Source organism: Cyprinus carpio, chromosome B5, assembly GCF_018340385.1.
Source record: "Cyprinus carpio isolate SPL01 chromosome B5, ASM1834038v1, whole genome shotgun sequence".
NCBI lineage: Eukaryota > Metazoa > Chordata > Actinopteri > Cypriniformes > Cyprinidae > Cyprinus > Cyprinus carpio.
The window spans coordinates 14,142,619-14,161,727 of NC_056601.1; the positions used below are offsets into that span (position 1 = coordinate 14,142,619).

Consider the following 19,109-nt stretch of genomic DNA (forward strand, 5'->3'; position numbering starts at 1 on the left):
GGTTAAATTAGTTGAGTAGTAAAAAGTTTAAGTCCAAGGTGATGACGTAATGGCAAAAGAATCACAAAAACAATTCATTGTAAGGAACTGTTCAAAAGAACCGACTCTCGTGAATCAGTCACTTCTCACTATGGTAGATTTGATTCGTGCTGCCTTGTGCTCAGCTCCGCCCTCGACTAGCCGCACTGCTCGCTTGTGCTCGGAAATGTTGTGGGTGAGTGAGTGTACACTGCGGTCGGTGTGGGACAGGCGCACAGCAACGGGGCTCTGGACGGTAAACGTCACAGATGAAGCAATGACTTCTGATCATGCTCTGAGGTTTTTTAGCGCGACAGCTGATTAATTGTCAGGTTATCGTATGACCAAGTGTGAAGAGGACGCTGAAAATATTGGGTTTACGGTTCCCGCAGCAGCCGCGCAAGTTGTTGTCAGTATTGCAGGTCAGAGAGCGTGTGAGTGAGTGAGTGAGTTGGAGTTGGAGTTGGAGTTAGCTTGCTGATACGCTAACCTTATACGCTTTTAAATTCAACGCTGCTTGGAAATATGGCTTTGCGAGCGAAAGCACTGTATGACTTTAATTCAGAAAACCCAGGAGAGATATCGGTGAAAGAGAACGAGATTGTAACTCTGTACAGCGAGCAGGACATTGAGGGCTGGCTGGAGGGGACGAACAGCAGAGGGGAGAGAGGGCTCTTGCCTGCGTCCTACGTCGAGATATTGAGGAATGACACCGTCTCATCTTTTAACAACAACTCTCGATGTGGCAACATTCCCAGTGGTGGTTTTGACTTAAAAAATCAGACTACAGAGAGCTACAGCACTGCACCAGCATCCAGCTTCACAGCCTACCCTGCACTACCTCAGCAGCAACAACATCATCCAGGGACTCCAGCCAGTGATGATGACTGGGATGATGACTGGGACGATCACTCATCTGTAGCTGATGAACCAGGGGTTGTTGGTGGAGGACATAGAAATTATGAAGGAAACGGACCCTCTAGCTACAGCATCTCCACCTCATCCATGCCTAGAGGTGCACAGCAAGCCAAAAGTTCAGCAACGGTCAGCAGAAATCTGAACAGGTTCTCCACTTTCGTGAAGTCGGGCGGTGAGGCGTTTGTGCTGGGGGAAGCCTCCGGCTTTGTGAAGGATGGGGATAAAATCTGCGTTGTGATGGGTCAGTATGGTCCGGAGTGGCAAGAGAACCCATACCCGTTCACTTGCACTATTGATGACCCCACCAAGCAGACCAAATTCAAAGGCATGAAAAGTTACATTTCCTACAAGCTGACACCCACCCACACGCAGAGCCAGGTCAACAGAAGATATAAGCATTTCGATTGGCTCTACGGCAGATTGGTGGAGAAATTTCCTGTCATTTCAGTCCCGCACATCCCTGAAAAACAAGCCACTGGCCGCTTCGAAGAAGACTTCATTTCGAAAAGGAGAAGAGGGTTGATATGGTGGATGAATCATATGACCAGCCACCCTGTACTAGCCCGGTGTGACGTTTTCCAGCACTTCCTCACCTGCTCCAGCACGGATGAAAAGTCTTGGAAGCAAGGGAAGAGGAAAGCCGAGAAGGACGAGATGGTCGGTGCCAACTTCTTCCTCACCATCAGCACTCCAGCAGCCCCTCTTGACCTGCAAGATGTCGAAAGCAGGATTGACGGATTCAGGGCCTTCACCAAGAAAATGGATGACAGCGTAATCCAAGTCAATGCCACACTCAACGAGTTCGCGAGGAAGCAGATAGCCGGGTTTAAGAAAGAGTATCAGAAAGTGGGACTGTCTTTTAAGTATCTAAACCAAGCTTTCGAGATGGACCAGCAGTCGTACTCGGTCGGTTTGAACCAAGCAATTGCGTACACAGGGGAAGCCTACGAAGCTATTGGGGACTACTTTGTGGAGCAGCCTAAACAAGATGTGGACCCATTGATGGATTTGTTAGCCCTGTATCAAGGACACCTTACCAATTACCCTGATATCATCCATGTACAGAAAGGTACGCATTCACTTATTTACCTGTATTACCATAATAGAAATATGCTTGAAACTGTGTTTAGCCTGAGATCAGTGGGTATGATAGACAACAGGGTCACCTGCTCTCAGAATTGTTTGCTTTGCTTGACTGATTTGTTTGAAATGAAGTGCCACTGATGAGTTCACTGACCGTCCTGGTTTCATCTGACTGCTGAGTTACATGGGGTGAGCTGTTGCTGACATGCTTTGTGTTTTTCCTGTGGCTGGTAAATGAGACACATACAATGACAAAGACTGAAACTATTGACGTACTGCATTGTTCAAAGAAGGTTGACAGGGGAGTTTCAGTACACATGCAATTTATTCAGTGAATGGCATTGAATTGAACATGGATGTTATTGTGACACATTTCTAACATTAACAGCTGATAATGTACTTGATCGTATTACAAAACGAGAGTCATTTTATTTCAGATCAAAAGCATGTAGGAATGCATCAGTTTTTAAATCTGAAATAATGATGCTTCTGATACAAGTAAGGAGGGTGCAGAAAGTGTAACGATCACACCTTTAGCTGTTTGATTAACTGCTCAAATATTTATGAAGATTACATTAACATTTGCAGAGTTCCAACAGTCTGAGATCTTTATTTAGATAGACTTCCTTTTTTGGCTCAGTCATTTTTAAGCTCGAGCCATTTGCTTGTAATGTAGTTCTCATAAAACGCATGATATCATTTTTCAATCAAGACAATGTTCATTTTAAACAGGAGTGATTGTAAATTGTATTTTATAGTCTTTTCTCAGTTTCGCTGCAGTTACATCATGCAGTAGTCATGATGCAGTTAATAAGTCAAATTAAATGGCCAAACAAAAATCCACATCCATCATAAAAAACATTTATTGTTACAAGCTTATGAGCCCAGAGGCAAGACTTCATTAGTGACATACCAAAAAAGAATATATAAAGGGGAAAATACATATATACACTACCATTCAAAAGTTTTGGGGTCAGTAATACTTTTTTTCAATACCTTTTTCAGCAAGGATATTAAAAATATTTTATAATGTAGCCTAGCATTTATATACTTATTGTCTTGTATGTTTTTTGGAAGAGTCTAACTTGAATTTTAGGAAACTTTTGAATTTGACATGCTGTTTCAACTGTCCACATGTATATGGCAACTCGTAACCACAACATGAACAAATACTTTGCTTTTGTCAAAACCCACAGAGTTGTTTACGAGCTACAGGGCAGCAGTATTTGTCTGCCATCTCCTTATGGGAATGTAGTGAATGTTTTGATCTTGCTGCTTTAAAAAAGTGGCCTAAATGTAGCTATATTTATTTTTATGAGAGTTAAATTTGTAAACCAGATGTTTAATGAGGTACAGACTGGTGCTGTAGACACCATCATTCTATTGTGACTGCACAATGCTTTGGAAAAATTAAAATGCTGTGTTGAACTTCCAGCAGAGAGGCCTCAGTCTGTGACCGATCAAGCTGACAGTCTAGCACTGAGGTCTCTTGCGGAAGCCCATATGCCATACATGAGCATTTGCCAAAAGGTTGAGTGTATTTTTAGTAAATTCTTATTGTCATTGTCACCATATAATGTTAGAATGGAAGAAATAGCCTTAATATAGATTAATATAAAGGATAAAATTACATCTTTTCTCCATTGTATCTGTTGTTCCCCCACAGTTTCACAGTTAACTTGACCAAACATCTACGGGTTTTTAAGAAACAATCATCCATTCCATGCCTTGAATGAGTCAGTAGAAAACTATGAGCAAACCTGTCCACTTTCCATTACCTCTGTGACAGAGTAAATGCTGACATCAAGTCATTGCTCTGACTAGAATGTCTGATGGCAAACAAACCCCCTGAGGAGTATGTGGGGTCCATATAATATCCACTTCCTGCCTCATCTCCCCATAGACATTGAGTTATCTATCTTTCAGAAGTTATAATGATAATTTTGGCTTTGAATTCTGCTTGTATAGCTGTATTTGTGGCAGTTTCATCTTACTGTCATTTGCCATCTGTTTACCCACTCAAATGCTGTCACATTTTTTAATAAATCTCATGGTAATAGGAAAATCAATACCATAAAACAACTGCACCTTGGATGTAGTCTACAACCAAATAAACCACAACACACCTCAGTAAACAACAGATGACAGCTTCTGATGTGTTTTTACCTGTGTAAATACCTGTTTTTTTTGTTGTTGTTGTTTTTTTAGTGAGATTATCAAATTTCAAGGCAGTCATAATGTCCATGGGGATAAATGATACAGCTTGTTTTTTTACATAAAGCACTGCATGTATTGATTTGCGTCACTATAGAGCCTCCATTAGCAATGGAATTGAAGGTAGAGAGCCATTAGTGAACATACTGACGTTGGTATTAATGGGATCATTTTTCCATTGCTTCTCTGTGATGTGCATTGATGTATGTGTTTCTTTTGACAATGAAAGGAAATAATGACTCAGATGTGATGTGGTTATTATTGCTGGGGAAGTTAGCATTGTGCATAGACCCTCAACCACACACAGCAAGGCCATTGCCAGTGCTCATTGTGTTGTAGCAATGTCTCTTGAGGTTATGTCTGAAAAGACTCTCTTTCAGTGTAATTTCCTTTTTCACCTGTTTCTCTCTTTCATGAAACACACGATTTTCTATAGTGTGCTATCTTAGATCTTAGATCTGCTAAGTCTTCTGAAGCCAAAAGATAGTTTAAGTGTAAGAAAGAAGCTTCCTGCACATTCAATCTGAGTCATTTTCCCATCAGAAACAAGTGAGTTTTGAATGCATCTTCCAAAAGTATTTGTATCTTTAATAATTAACTTGATTACATGATTATTGTAGGTGTTTGTCTGAAGCACTGTGAAAGAACCACCAGTCTAATTTAGCCAGTCCAGTCCAGTCCAGTCCAGTCACACATTCCTCTTTTTCTTTAAACATTTTCTTTAAACTCAAAATGATGTCATTATCTACCCAACCTTTTTTGCTTGAAAGGACAAAATGACTTCTCTTTTTTTTAAATTACATAAATTCATGTCATGTTTCAAAAAATTAATAGTTCATCCAGGAAACTCTATTTGTGTTCTAACTGGTTTGTTCGTTTCAGTGTTGAGCATTTGCAGATCTAGTCCACCAAGACCAATTTTTTACATAAAGAAAAATTTTACAAACTAGGCCTTTCCCAAGACATGTCATGGCTGAAATATTTTTTTAATAAGAATTTAATGCCAATCCAAGGCTGCATTTTTTTTTTTTTTTTTTTTTTAATCACAGTAAAAAATTTAATTTTGTGAAATATTATAATTTAAAATATCTGTTTTCTATTTGAATGTTTTAAATAAATGTAATTTAATGTGATGGCAAAGCTAAATTTTCGGCAGCCATCTATATGCTGGTAAAGAAATATTTATTGTTAGTAGTAGTATGTAATATTTAGGTAAAAACTGATAGTTTTTTTTTTCAGGATTCTTTGAATAGAAAGTTAAAAAATATTTGACTATAGTATTGTAGCAATGTCAAAAGTCGGCATGGTCACTTTTGATCATTTTAATTAATCTATGCTGAATTACAGTATTGATTTTATCTCGTTGTATGACAGAGCAGCTGGAATATTCTGCCTAGTATTTTCTTTTGTGAGTAACTGATGACAAAACATTAATATTGGGGTGAACGACCATATTAATCCATCAACCATGAGGGTTAGTTCCTAATTGCTACTTTAAGCCTTCACTGTCACTTCTGTTTATCAGGAGGATAATGATTAGAGTCAGCCACCAAAAGAGAGAGCAGCTTCTGAAATGGGTGAAAGCTAAAATTCATTGGTCTCTATTCTGGCAAATGTCTTCTAATTCACAGCTGATGACTTCTGTATTATCCTCATAATGCCCATGAATATAATGATGCAGTTCCAAAGCAAATTGTACTTGCTCTCACTCGCTTTTGCCAGTGTGTTCTGCATTTGCCTTCTCATTTGTTTGAAAAGCCAAATGATTTCTTTGTTTGTAAGGCTGGAATATATAATCGGTCACCTGTGTTATCATCCAACCAAAGTCCCGTATCAAATGTCATGATCTGTGTCTGGATAATATGGTCGGGAATCAGTATGGGATTTGTTCTCTGGTCTCAGTTCAACGGCAGGACTGTGTTGTGTAATAGTACATATTACGTAATGCCTGAAGAGGTTCTGCGGCAGTAGGCTTTATAGCGGCCCAGTCGAGCGCAGCTTCCCACGTGTGTCTCCTCCTATCTCAGACTATTTCCATACGACTGGTTTGTGCTGCAGCCTTATAGTAGCTCTTATGTTTGATATTTCATCTACTAAAGGCTGTTTTAATACATGATTGTTAGCAATAAATGTAGTTGAACTAAAGCCTTAATTGAGAGAACATGTTTTGGTGTAAAATGTTTTTTGAAACTAAAATTTGATTTAGATCTGTATCCTATTTTTAGTATGTACTATTATTAACTGAGGTGTTTGTTGTGTAATCTGTAAAATGTCAGATAAGCTCTGGACATGGTCTGGGGATGCCATGTTGTTTGTGTGTTAGAGTTTCATGGCTTTGTTAAGGCCCTATGAAATCCATTTTATTTTTTCACAAATTCCATTTTAATTTTTCTGGATTCCATTTTTTTTTCTTTTCATTTTAAGTTTTCATCAAAAAAAGTACAAAATTATGAAAAATGAAACTTACACAATTTATTAAAAAAAGTTTAACACATTTTTAAGGCCCTATGAAATGTTTTTTTTTTCTCAAATTTTATTTTTGCCAAATTCTGTTTTTCATTAATTCTCTGGATTACATTTTAACAGTTTCATGAAATTATAATAATCAAAAGCAACTCTTAATAATTTATTTAAAAAATATATTGTGTTGTGTATTTACATTTTTCTGGTAAATAAATTCTGGTAATTTTTATTTATTTATTTATTACAGGTAAATATTATTTTAAAATAACTTTTTAATTTAATTAATAGTAGTAGAAGTGTTATATAGTACTAGTCTATATTGCATTTTGATTTAAATGTACTGACCTACTTTTGATTTATTCATCCACAATTTGGCAAATTCCGTGACATTCTGCATTAATTCCATTCTGCGATTTAGTCCACGTTTTCTGCATCGTGGGAATTCTACTTTGTGTAGTCTGATTACTTTCTTATAACATGTAAAGTGACATGGTTATCATTAAATGTAAACTGTTATATTGTCACATTTTCAAATAAGTTTACTGTCATAAAAACAGAATTCACAGTTTAACGCAGAATGTCAAGGAATTTCTCAATTTTGAATTAATTAACCAAAAGTAGGTCAATACACTTAAATCAAATCACTAGTATCTGTAAATATAAAGCCACAAAAGTTGATTTAAATATGAATCCTGAATGTTCTGCTTGTATCTGTTAATGAATTGTGCTGATGCGCGGTTTACACACACACACACACACACACACTCACTCACTCACTCTGAAGCGCGCGTGACGCTCGCGGTGATTTTTAGTGTCAGTTTTAAAAAATAACCGCATTTGTATAGACATGGCCTAAAGTCTACAAAACTATTAAAGTGGTCCTATTATGCTCTTTTAGAAAGTCTTAATTTTGTTTTGGGGGTGTACTAGAACATGCTTTCATGCTTGGTGATTCGAAAAACACATTGTTTTTCCACATAAATTACATTACAATATCTTTCTCCCCAGCCTGGCACAAACGGCTCGATTAGTTCCGAGTTTGATAAAGGCCCGCCTTCAGAAAAATGAAATGTTATGTGATTGGTTAGCTGTCCCAATGCGTTGTGATTGCAGAAGTGTAAATTCTGCAGATTACATCATTGTCCAGTATTGTACTGTCAGCAATTTATTATAAAAACGTTTTCATAATTGTAATATACATATTTACATACATGATTATTCAGGTGCATGTGTAATAACTTGACACTACAGCAGCACTTCTTCTTCCTCATCGTCTTGTCTGATGCACTCAACCAAGCGTTCTAACCATGACCTCGCCCCTCCCCACCCCCCAACCAATTGAATTTCGGTAGGCAGGATTTATTTTAATGATATTCTAATGAGCCACTTTGTGTCATCACAAAAACACGGAAAACATTGCTGTAGTCCAAACGAGCCATTTGTTGTAGTTCTTGAAAAGGAATTTTTTAAAAACGAAATATCTCCCTTTGGAGTGGACTTTGAGATTTGTAACTTTGTAGATCTTTTTTATGCCCAAACTCACACATTACACACTGACCAGGGGCGTTTCCTCCGAGGAGGCAAGGGAGGCAGTGTCTCCTCAAAAAATTGAATGAGAAAATGGTCGATACTACAGATATAAAAGTCTCTCGTTTTTATGAAGTAACACTACCCAACAGTGACACCCGCAGGTAAAGTTACAGCGGAGGCTTGCCTCCCTTCAGCCCATAGACTTAAAACAGAGACCCCTTAGCGCATGGTGGGTTTAGAGGTGGGTAATTGAGAATGAATGGGGGAAAGTTACGTGAGAGGAGGCAATGCCTCCATTGCGATATGATTGGATGTGACTAGTTATGCTCGGTTGTGATTGGTTCATGCGATAAATCCCGCCTCTTGTGTCCGTGCGCGTTCTGCGTTCGCGAATCAGTCTGAATGAACAATATAATGGTGTTAATGGGAAAACTAATTTAAAAAGTAAGTAAACAACTCACACACTTAGAAATAACCACATTGTTACCTGAAAATAAGACTTAAATGGGCTGAAAGCTTGATCTGTGGGAGTTTTTAGTGAGCAGCTAATCAGCTTGGTTAAATTTGAAGTAAATCTCCATGTCTGTGAACAATATTTACCAAGCTTTAATGACTCATGATCCAAAAAATTAGTTAAAAGTTAATTATTAAAAAGAATAGCTGAACATAAGTTCACAATAAAATACATTGTTTAAAGTGTTACTGCTTTGAGTTAATCTTTTGGAATAAATGTAAAATGCCTAAAAACACTATGAGATTCATACATGACTTTAATAACTAAGAAAATGTGACTGGGACATGAATTTACATTTGATTTAAAAAAAAAAAAATTGCCTCATTTTAGAACACCACCGCACATCCGCTGACACTGACTAAAATTCAAAAAGTGAAAAAGCATAATAGGACCCTTTTAAAGAAATGAAAGTTCGCCCTATTTTGTAAATGCATGTAATTGATCCTACTGTGAACAAATTATCCATGCATATTTTTCATTTTCAAAAACTGTATTGAGCTTGTAATGTTTAATTAAGATGTCTTAAACGCAACCTTATTTAGAAACGTCTATGCAAGCTTTCATTCATTTTTTAGTGCAGCAGCCACACCTTAAAATCCCCATTAAAACAGCTGTAATGATAAGAAAAAAGTCCCTGCCCTACATTTTTGTTCCTTTTTTGATAACCCGTTTTAATCTGATGTATATCCCGATATGGAAGAAAAGATCTGTCTCTACTTCCGTTTCATTACGACCAATGTTAATTGTCAACAACGTGACATTTAGGTGTGGTTCCTGTGTAAATACACTTGTCGCATTTAAAAGTCTAAAAAAACACACATAAGGGATAAACTTTGTCCCCAGCAAAAACAACACAGTCTAATGTAAATAATGTCTGCAAGAGACTAGTGTTTTCACTCTCAAGGAAAAAGATGGTCTCAGTCAGATGATGGTTAAAAAAAGTGATGCAAAAATAATTGAATGCATTTGATTCCTTAAAAAGAAACACAATTATTAAAGAGATTGTAACACTTCACATTTAAAAGTAATGTTTGTACTGTATTACTATCTTTCATCTTTGACCTGCATCTTGTCTTCCTTGAAATGCACTTGTCTTTCTCTTGTGTGCTCTTTTGAACTGCATTTGTGAGAGTCATATGGTTGTGTGTGTGTGTTTGAGGAATTTCAGGGATCTGGGTTACACTGAAGTGAAGGCTTCTTTGGCCAGAAGGCAGAATGTGTGGAGTTTGGGGGGATGGGACGTTTGGGAATGTCTTGCATGTTTCTCCTCACTGAGGAGGGAAGTCAGCCATCTGTGCTCAATACTTCACTGATACACACAGCTTTTAAAGTGAATGATTATAACATGACAGATCATGAGATTTTGTTACAGACTCTATACCTTTATTTGAATTTAAATAATTGGAACAATTTCTGTCATTTTAGAGTAGGTTTATTTTAGTTTTATCAGTATTTTTTATATTTCAGAATGTATCAGCCCACAGATTGTCATATCCATCTTTGACTACAAGACAACACAATTTATCACAAAACTGAATCATCTTTAACATAATACCAATTACCTTCAACCTTCTCATTCCAAGTTTTATTTGTCAAATGCACAACAGCTGCTGTTGCATTTAGCAGTAAATTGTAACGTCACTTTGAGCATTTATGATTCTGCTGCATTGACTGGATTAGACCGTCCCTTGCTAAGAAGTCACAGTTCGCACTTTTTTAGTTTTGTTTCAATTTCTTTTTTTCTTTTTTTGGTAAACTCTCTGTTTTTATTTTTATGTTAGTTTCACTTCTAGTTTTTGTCCTCGTAGTTTTTTATTAATAAACTTGCTTCAGAGAAGATGTGTTACTGTTGAAGTTGGGAAATTTTCACCCTTATCTATACCACAATGCCACTTTCTCAAGTAAAAGCAGTATGACTGACATGAGTAAAACAGGAACCCTGACTGTCTGCCTGAGTGTGTGGGGGGGTGTCTTCATTCGCAAAGACAAACATAATACACACTACCTTTCAAAAGTTTGGGGTCGGTAAGATTTTTTTCATGTTTTGAAAGTAGTCTCTATCCATTACCAATTTTTTTTTTATCGTAAAACAGTAAAATTGTGAAATATTTGTACAATTTAAAATAACTGTTATCTATTTGAATATATTTTAAAATGTAATTTATTTCTGTGATGGCAAAGCTGAATATTCAGCAGCCATTACTCCAGTCTTTAGTCTCTAATGATCACACTATCTTTCAGAAATCATTTTGTGATCAATTTTATTCATCCTTACTATCCTACTGACCCCTGTAGTGCACACTGAGTATTTACTTAACTGATATTTCACCAATATACAGTTATTCTCACCAGCATTTCTACACTCAAAGAAGCAGTAACGGTTCTTCTTTCCAGTTAGATGCACTTCTCTTTCCTTTATAAGGTGGAAGATCCTGACTGTTATTATGTCAAGTAACTCTAAAAGTGACACTAAATAGTTCATTCTCATTTCCCGTCATTGTAATGTGAACTAGGCTGGAAAAAGTTGACATTTACTGCTATTGTCAGAAGTTTTATCATGGTCAGTACCATAGTCTTTGTAAAAATTGTTTTGAGCAGTTTGCTATATATCGTTATATTATACATTGTAAATTGGTCGCCATGATTTTGCCAAGTCAGACATGTTCCTGGATCAATATCTTTTGTTTTTCCTGAAACAACAATACTGTCCAAAAATGTAGACCTAACCCTATCCCTACCCCTAAACCTAAATCTACCCATAATTTATCCCAAAATCAGGAAAATGATAGCTAAATAATAAGGGTGCAGAAGCACCTAACCCTTGTTGTAAGTCTAAAACAGACAGTTCCTGTAAATGTATCCCTCAATTGGTATTGGTTGATTGGGATGTTGATCCAGGAGCATGTTGTACTTTGTGAAATCACGTTCACCTTGTAAATTAGCATATTATCTGTGATACTCGATTGTGATTGGTTAATCATGGCATTCTGCAGTCAGACATTTTTTTAGAATGAAATTGTCAACTTGCATTGCTCAGCTAGTTTCACATCTCTCATATCACTCTGCAAGCTCTTTCCTTTCCTTTCTCGAATCAATATTCCATGATCACTTATTTTTTAATTACTGAGTAGCCATGTACGTGGGGTAATGTACATTCAGTTGGTCGCTATAGCAAAATAAACACCCTCAAAGTGACCTTCTCACCCCGTCTGGGTTTAATTTGCGATAATGACTGGCTTAGAGTACATTATTATATGTATATGGTAGTGATAAACACTTCTCTTTTTCTTTCTTTAGACTGCACTTTCACAAGTGTTTTTCCCCTGCTAAGTCATTTCTGCTAAGAAAAAGGCTGTTGCTGATAATGCAAAAATGTTACCAATCTGGCACAGTCTAGCTTTCTTAACAGGAAAACATGATTTTACTGCATTTCATGTAACTTCCATGTTCGAAGAGTTTGCAAGACTCTTTTGCAATAATGGCAGGTCTTGATGCAAATGCCACATTGCTCATTACTCATTCGCTTTGCTTCCTCTTGTAGAAGACAAAAGATCTGGAACAACAGATTTTAAACCAGCATTCAATTCAAACATAAATTCGGTAGCACCAGCTGTAGTGAAATCATTTTTTTCCTTTTTTTTATGTATTAGATTGAAGCGTGTTGGCTATAGCCAAGCATTTATTAAAGTAAACAATCATTAAAAAAATAAATAAAAAGAAACTAATAACAAGCAATATGAGCAAAGACAAGAAGAAATGAAATAGACAGTGTTAAAGGAATACTCCATCCCAAAATGAAAATTTTGTCATTAATCACTTACCCCCATGTTGTTCCAAACCCATAAATGCTCCGTTCGTCTTCGGAATACAATTTAAGATATTTTGTATGAAAACCTGGAGGCTTGAGACTGTCCCATAGACTGCCAAATAAATAACAGTGTCAAGGTCCATTAAAGGTATGCAAGTCGTCTTCAGAATATCAAACGTGCAGTCTGGGTTATATGAAGTGACGGGAACACTTTTTGTAAGCGAAGAAAAAAAAAATTCCTTTGTCAATGGTCTCCTCTGTCTCTTCATATCACCGTATGCTGTGTATGCTCTTCTGTGTCATCCGTGCCACAAGGATGCGCTGTTTTATTTCAAATCAAAGTTAAATACACTTAGAAACAGCGCATCCTTGTGGCGCGGATGACACAGAAGAGCACACACAATTTACACAATTAAATTGTGTTCCGAAGACAAATTGAGCTTTTACGGGTTTGGAACGACATGGTTGTAAGTGATTAATGACAAAATTTTCATTTTGGGATGGAGTATCCCTTTAAGTTCTTCATCAGGAAGGTCTATTTAAGTAACTTTATGTGTTCTTATACATCCCCAAACTATGAAAACACTTGGTCTAAAGTGTAGCAAACATGCCAGCGATAAATAGTAAATTGATAAATATATCATAAAGGTGACATCCTGGTCTCTTCACATTCAAGCAGAAGTCAATATTTAGTCTCATCCTGGTTCCACTCTCTTCACAGGTGCTCTGACGAAGGTGAAGGAAAGCCAGAAGCATGTAGAGGAAGGGAAGATGGAGGGCCAGCAGGCAGATGGGGTCAGGGAACGCTGCAACATCATCTCTTTCGCCACACTGGCTGAGATCCAGCACTTCCATCAGACTCGAGTGCGGGACTTCAAGTCCCAGATGCAACATTACCTACAGCAGCAGATCAGCTTCTTCCAGAAGATCACAGGCAAGCTGGAGGACGCACTGCAGAAGTATGACAATGCCTAAATGAACCCTGTTCGGATTGGATCAACAGAGCTTCACCTTGAATTAGCCAGCCCCTAGCAATATACAGCAAACCAAGAATCTAAAATGTATGAAATCTATCCCCATACAATGAATGTCCATTATAAGGAACTAAAGATTGTTTTGGGCAAGTATATAGTGAGTTTGGACTGTGTTTTCATCTGTGAAACTAACAAGGAAACAGAAACATGAGAACAGAGAGCGTCGAATGTCTTCAATCCTGCTACTAATGTCATATTTTAAACATGTTCTTCACACAGATGAATGAGATATTGATATGACTCGAGGAGCTTGCGTGGCTCCTCACTGCCACCTTTTAAACACTCGAGACCCTCTTAGCCGTTCTTAGATGTTTACAGACCCAACAGAGCCGCTGTCTTCACTGTTGTGCCTTTCAATCTTGTTTCGTTGGTATTTTTATCATTTCTTAAAAAGAACTATATATTATTCTTATTCTGAGATTTGTTTTTATGAGGTTTGATTTTATTATCTTATACAAATGTCACTTCTGCTTAAAATGGCAGGCAAAGGAGTAGCTGGCTCATGTTTGGAGATAAGCTTGGGGGTAGCTGGACATAATGCCCAAATTTGGTATCCCGTCTGATTTATTTCCCCTTCCCCTCCCTTTGATATTTTGGTTCCAGTGCAAAACAGAGAGAAAAAAACAGTAGCCGTCGTCAGATCACCTGCTGTCACTTGGAGACAATTGAGCAGGAGCCTAAAAAATGTTCAGATGTGATGTAAACAGGAAGCACAACACACTCAGGATAACAAGAGTTCATTTTGGACACCATTTTTTCAGACATAATACTCAAAACTAATGGTCCCAAGGTGCTCAGAGAATCCAGTTTATTTTCTACTGTGTGTTTTTACTTCTCATTGTGCAGGATAAACCACATCTAGATGTCCTGAATTGTTAAAGATTCCAAATAAACTGCTCACCTAACTGCTTGTTGCATTTAATATATTTTTGTATTGTATGTGTTTTGAGCTAGGCACTTCAAACAGTTTTCCTAAAAGAGCACATTTCAGTCTTCACCTTTGTTTTTTCTAATTTCCTCGTTTATTAGTATATATGAGCAATATTGACGCAGTTTCATTGCAACCGTGATTGTTGTGCCGAAGGAAGGAGGAAACTTTAAAAAAAAATTCTGGATGCAGATGTTTATGTCAACACTTATCATGAGGTTTGGCTGAAAAGATATTTTCAACTTGTACATGATGATAATAATAATAGACACTTGTGATTGTTCATTTGCATTAGCAATAAAGAACATTCTCAACACTGATCACTTTAAATCCTGTTTACCACTCATTAGGAATGAGATTTTTACAATATATCAGTATTATTTTTACAAACTCTATTGGGTTCAGGCACTTCGTGGACTTAATGGTCATTATTCAGTAACAATACGTATGGTGATTGCTGTCAGTTGCGAGTGATTTTTCAGTTAGTGATGTGGAAATGAGAGGAGTGTTCACTTTTTCAAGGCCAAGCCGTGGGAACGCAGTCTGTTTGCCAGACCTGCCTACTCTTCTAGTTTTCCCGGGCACAGCTGCTTTCCTCAGCACTGGCTGTAAACACTGAACCACGCTCCGCTTTCAGCAGAACGGGTCTCCAGGAGGTGTGCCAAGCAAGCCTACTAATGCCAGCCATGGGTACTCCTGTCTCAAAGTCCTCACTTTACCGGAGATTTTTTAGATTTCTGAGAAAATAAAAGGGCACATTGATCCAAAACATCAATATCAAGCTAGTCCAGATGCATGAAACATGCTGCTTTGCTTTATTTTACAATACTGTGATTCATGCTCATCAAACGCAATGGCTTGATGCTTAGGAATGCAATAAATGTCCCCAAGTTAGGTCATTTCATGTGATTTGAACTTTTTCCGCCATTATTTTCTTACCGGTCCAAACTCATAAACAATTTGAATGAAATAATGTCTCAGTCTTTTCCTGGCTACGTCACCCAGCATTTCTCAGTGTGAGCGCATCTGTTGTGTAATTGTGCTAGCATGTGACTACACCGTTAGGGTTGTACTCACCAGTCAGGGAGCACATCTAGTGTCACAATATATGCACATATTGGACACTTGCCACAGCACAAGGCATGCAGCGCTGTGGGTGCCAGAATGCTAAACTCTGGCTTTAAATGACATTCCAGATGTTTGCAACAGCAGGAACACAAGTTCCTCCCAAAGGAGCTGATGAAGGGTTGATATCACAATGTATGCTTTCAGTACATTTCAAAAATGCCACATTCACTTTAAATTCGATCTAATGTAAAATGTTAAATAATTAATGAATCATCATAATAGCGGTACCCCATAAAATATATATAGAGAGAATTAATAGAACATTAATGTATATTTTATTTATTTTAATATTTTATTTCATTTTAAATTTTTCAGTTGAGTTTTCAGTTTTCCTAACAACTAAACTGGAGTCCTGAGATTCTTTCACGTATTAAACTCAATTTCAGTTCCACCCTCTTGAGGAATGCTGCTGCTGCTGCCACGACCCAGAAGGAAAACACATCTGAAAACAAAATTCAAATTCCTCCCTAATAATTGAAGAACATTAAAGTCATAGCAGCTCACTGAGTATGTCTAACTTGCAGACTGCTTTCTATATTGCTGATGCTGGACTGCATCAAACCCTATCTGAGAAACACACAAACAGTGAATGCTGTTCCTTGTTACATGGCTGATATGTTTATCACATTACCACGAGGACATGAGTGTGTTTATAATGGCTCAGACGCTGACCTAACTGCAGAAAAACAACTGTGTTGTTGTCTTATATCGTTTTTTGAGATATTTATACTTTTATGCAGGTTTTACATGGAAAGAAAGCCAGCAAACAAAAGGAAAAAATAAATAAATATAAAGCAATATACTCTTAGGTGATATTAAAAAGGAATACATATGAAATGTACTGCCATTCAAATATTTTGGTTTGATAGTAATGTTTTTGAAATCCATCTCTTATTCTTGCCTATACTGTATTTATGTGATCAAAAATACAGTAATAATGTTAAATATTATTACTATTCAAAAGCATTTTCTATTTTAATATATATTAAAAACTAATATATTCCTGTCAAAATCTGAATTTCCAGCAGCTGTTTCTCTAGTCTTCAGTGTCACATAATCTTGAAATGAGAAAAAAATTACTGTAAAATTTAATTTCTTTTACATTTTATTCACAATTTTTGGATTAGATTTGGTAATAATAAATAATAATAAAAACAAAAAGAAACAATAATTCCATCATTAAATGAATCAAGATACATGTCCCTTTTATAGATTTTCCTGACAAGAAGTGCTGATGAGTTCTCTGACATGCTGCAGTATTTCCTGCTTAACTGCATGCAGTGCTACAGTTTCCCAGCATACCTGAGCAGTGCCAGGAACTTGCTGCCTGAACTTCTGTTTCCAATCACAGGACTTTGATGTGCACTTGACCCGCTGAGGGGATGTGGACTCCACACCATTCTTATAGTCTACAGGATGGCCTTTACTGGAAAACCCCAGAAAAACTATGCACTCCAAACACTGTGACTACAGATTCCAATGTTAGGAGTTCATATCCTTGGTTTTTACCATAAAAATTCCCAGCAAGCTATACCATGTTTCGATAGAAAATTAGCTGTTTTGCATCCCAAGAGGAACTAGTGTTCACAGGAACACACTCTATTCAAGCCACAGAGTACAGGGCTGCATTTCCCAAAAGTATCGTAAGCTTTAAGTATATCGTAGAACCATTTAAACCAATGGAGCTATGATCAGCTTAGGCTTTACAATGCTTTTGGGAAACGTTTACTTTCATTTCATTTACTTTCAAAATGTTTTGCATTCCACCAACATAAAAAAGTGAGTAAATGATAGCAGTATTTTATTTTTGAGTGAAATATCCCTTTAAAAGTAGGAGCTGCTAAATTCACTTGAAGTGTTTCATTCCCATCAATAGCAAAGAGGAATTTGTTACTTCTGCTATTAAAAACTTCATTTGTAAATAGCTTTAGCACTCAAAAAAATGAAGAGAAATGCTGAAGCAAGTCACAAGGCTCTGATAGAGTTGCACCATGTGAACTTTCATCAGATTGTCACAGTGTTGTGAATCACACAATTATCAAATGCATTTAGCCCACTTCCTGTGTGTTTTAAAGACATTCTGCCAGTCTGCTCATGTGTTTTTTGTGCTTTGACAGGTTATGCAGTTAATATAGACCCTAGAATAAGTATGAGTTCCCAAAACAGACCAAAAATATCCATTAAATATACAGGCGATTCAAGCAAGCTCTTTGTCACTGTATCTTTGCAGCAAAAATTTAGCAGCGTTGACTTTTCAGTGACCAGCCCTTAAGCATAACAAGCTGCAATATCCCATGAGGTAATGCTGGCGGTGCACAACGGACCATTAACTAAACCTGCCCACTCTCAAGTGAATTATACTTAGTTTGTATATTATTTTAATTTATTTGACTTTTTTTTTTTTTTAAACAAACAGGAAGTGGGCTAAACACATCTGATTTATGTGTGATTCACAGCAAGACAACCTGAAGAAAGTTCACATGGTGCAACTCTTTCAAAGCCTTGAAACTTGCTTTAGCATTTCTTTAAGTGATGATATTTTCAAATAAATCACAGGCAATAGTGCAGTTTATTTAATTTTTTTAGACTATTTTTCCTTGGAAATCTGAATGAATACTTATTTTCATTTCTGATTTATTTATTTTTTTTGAACATTTTATTATTGACAATTATAATTTTGTTTTTCTTCCATTTTTGTACATTTAACATTACTCTAATACTGACAAAAAAACTTTAATAGTAAAACATGTAAAGAAAATATCTTCTAAATAATATTTATAATATTTCATTTATCACAGTATAAATGGGGCTTCATGCATTAAAATATATTGCTGCCTATATTATTGGAAGAGGTCCCTCACAAGATGATCAGACCTGGCAGAAAGGTCTAGAATGTGAGAGCAGTGGGCATTCTTCACTGCTGTGTTGTTTTTATAGCCCCACACAGGAAGCCCGCTCTAGCAGGGCCTCATTCATGTCTAAAAAACGCTGACTGCTTCCTCCTCTTTCTGCCTGCTGGCCAAGAGCACTGACTACACACATACTGTACAAACACACACACATGTTTGTGTTGCTATCTTAGTGAGGACATTGCATAGACTTCCATTGATTTTCTATCAGGTTAATGATATTTTCTATCCCCTTAACATCTGCAGAACACTAGAACATCAAAACATCTTTTGGCTGATTTATAAGCCTTTTTAACTAGTGAGGACCAGTCAAATGTCCTCACTAGTGGGTTGTCATGATCTTTCACTATACAAGTGAGGACATTTTGATGGCAGTGCATCATTTCTTATCTTAATTGCACAAAAATTTGAGGTCTTGGGGCTATTATGACATTCTACATATAGGACTCATATTAAATAATGTTCTGGCCATTGATTTTTTTCTGAATCTGTGTAGAAATTATCTAACTTTTTTGTTTAATTTAACACTAATTGGAGCTGTGTTTTATTTTATTTATTAATT

At 36.8% G+C, this 19,109-nt stretch overlaps 1 protein-coding gene across 1 annotated transcript; it reads left to right on the top strand.

Annotated features, from left to right (window-relative positions):
- Positions 1 to 145: 145 nt before the first annotated feature.
- Positions 146 to 14,487, top strand: snx18a (sorting nexin 18a). Its single transcript, XM_019095079.2, has 2 exons — positions 146 to 2,005; positions 13,270 to 14,487. The coding sequence occupies exons 1-2, from the start codon at positions 544 to 546 to the stop codon at positions 13,521 to 13,523; spliced, it is 1,716 nt and encodes a 571-aa protein (XP_018950624.1). The 5' UTR covers positions 146 to 543; the 3' UTR covers positions 13,524 to 14,487.
- The last annotated feature ends 4,622 nt before the right edge of the window (positions 14,488 to 19,109 follow it).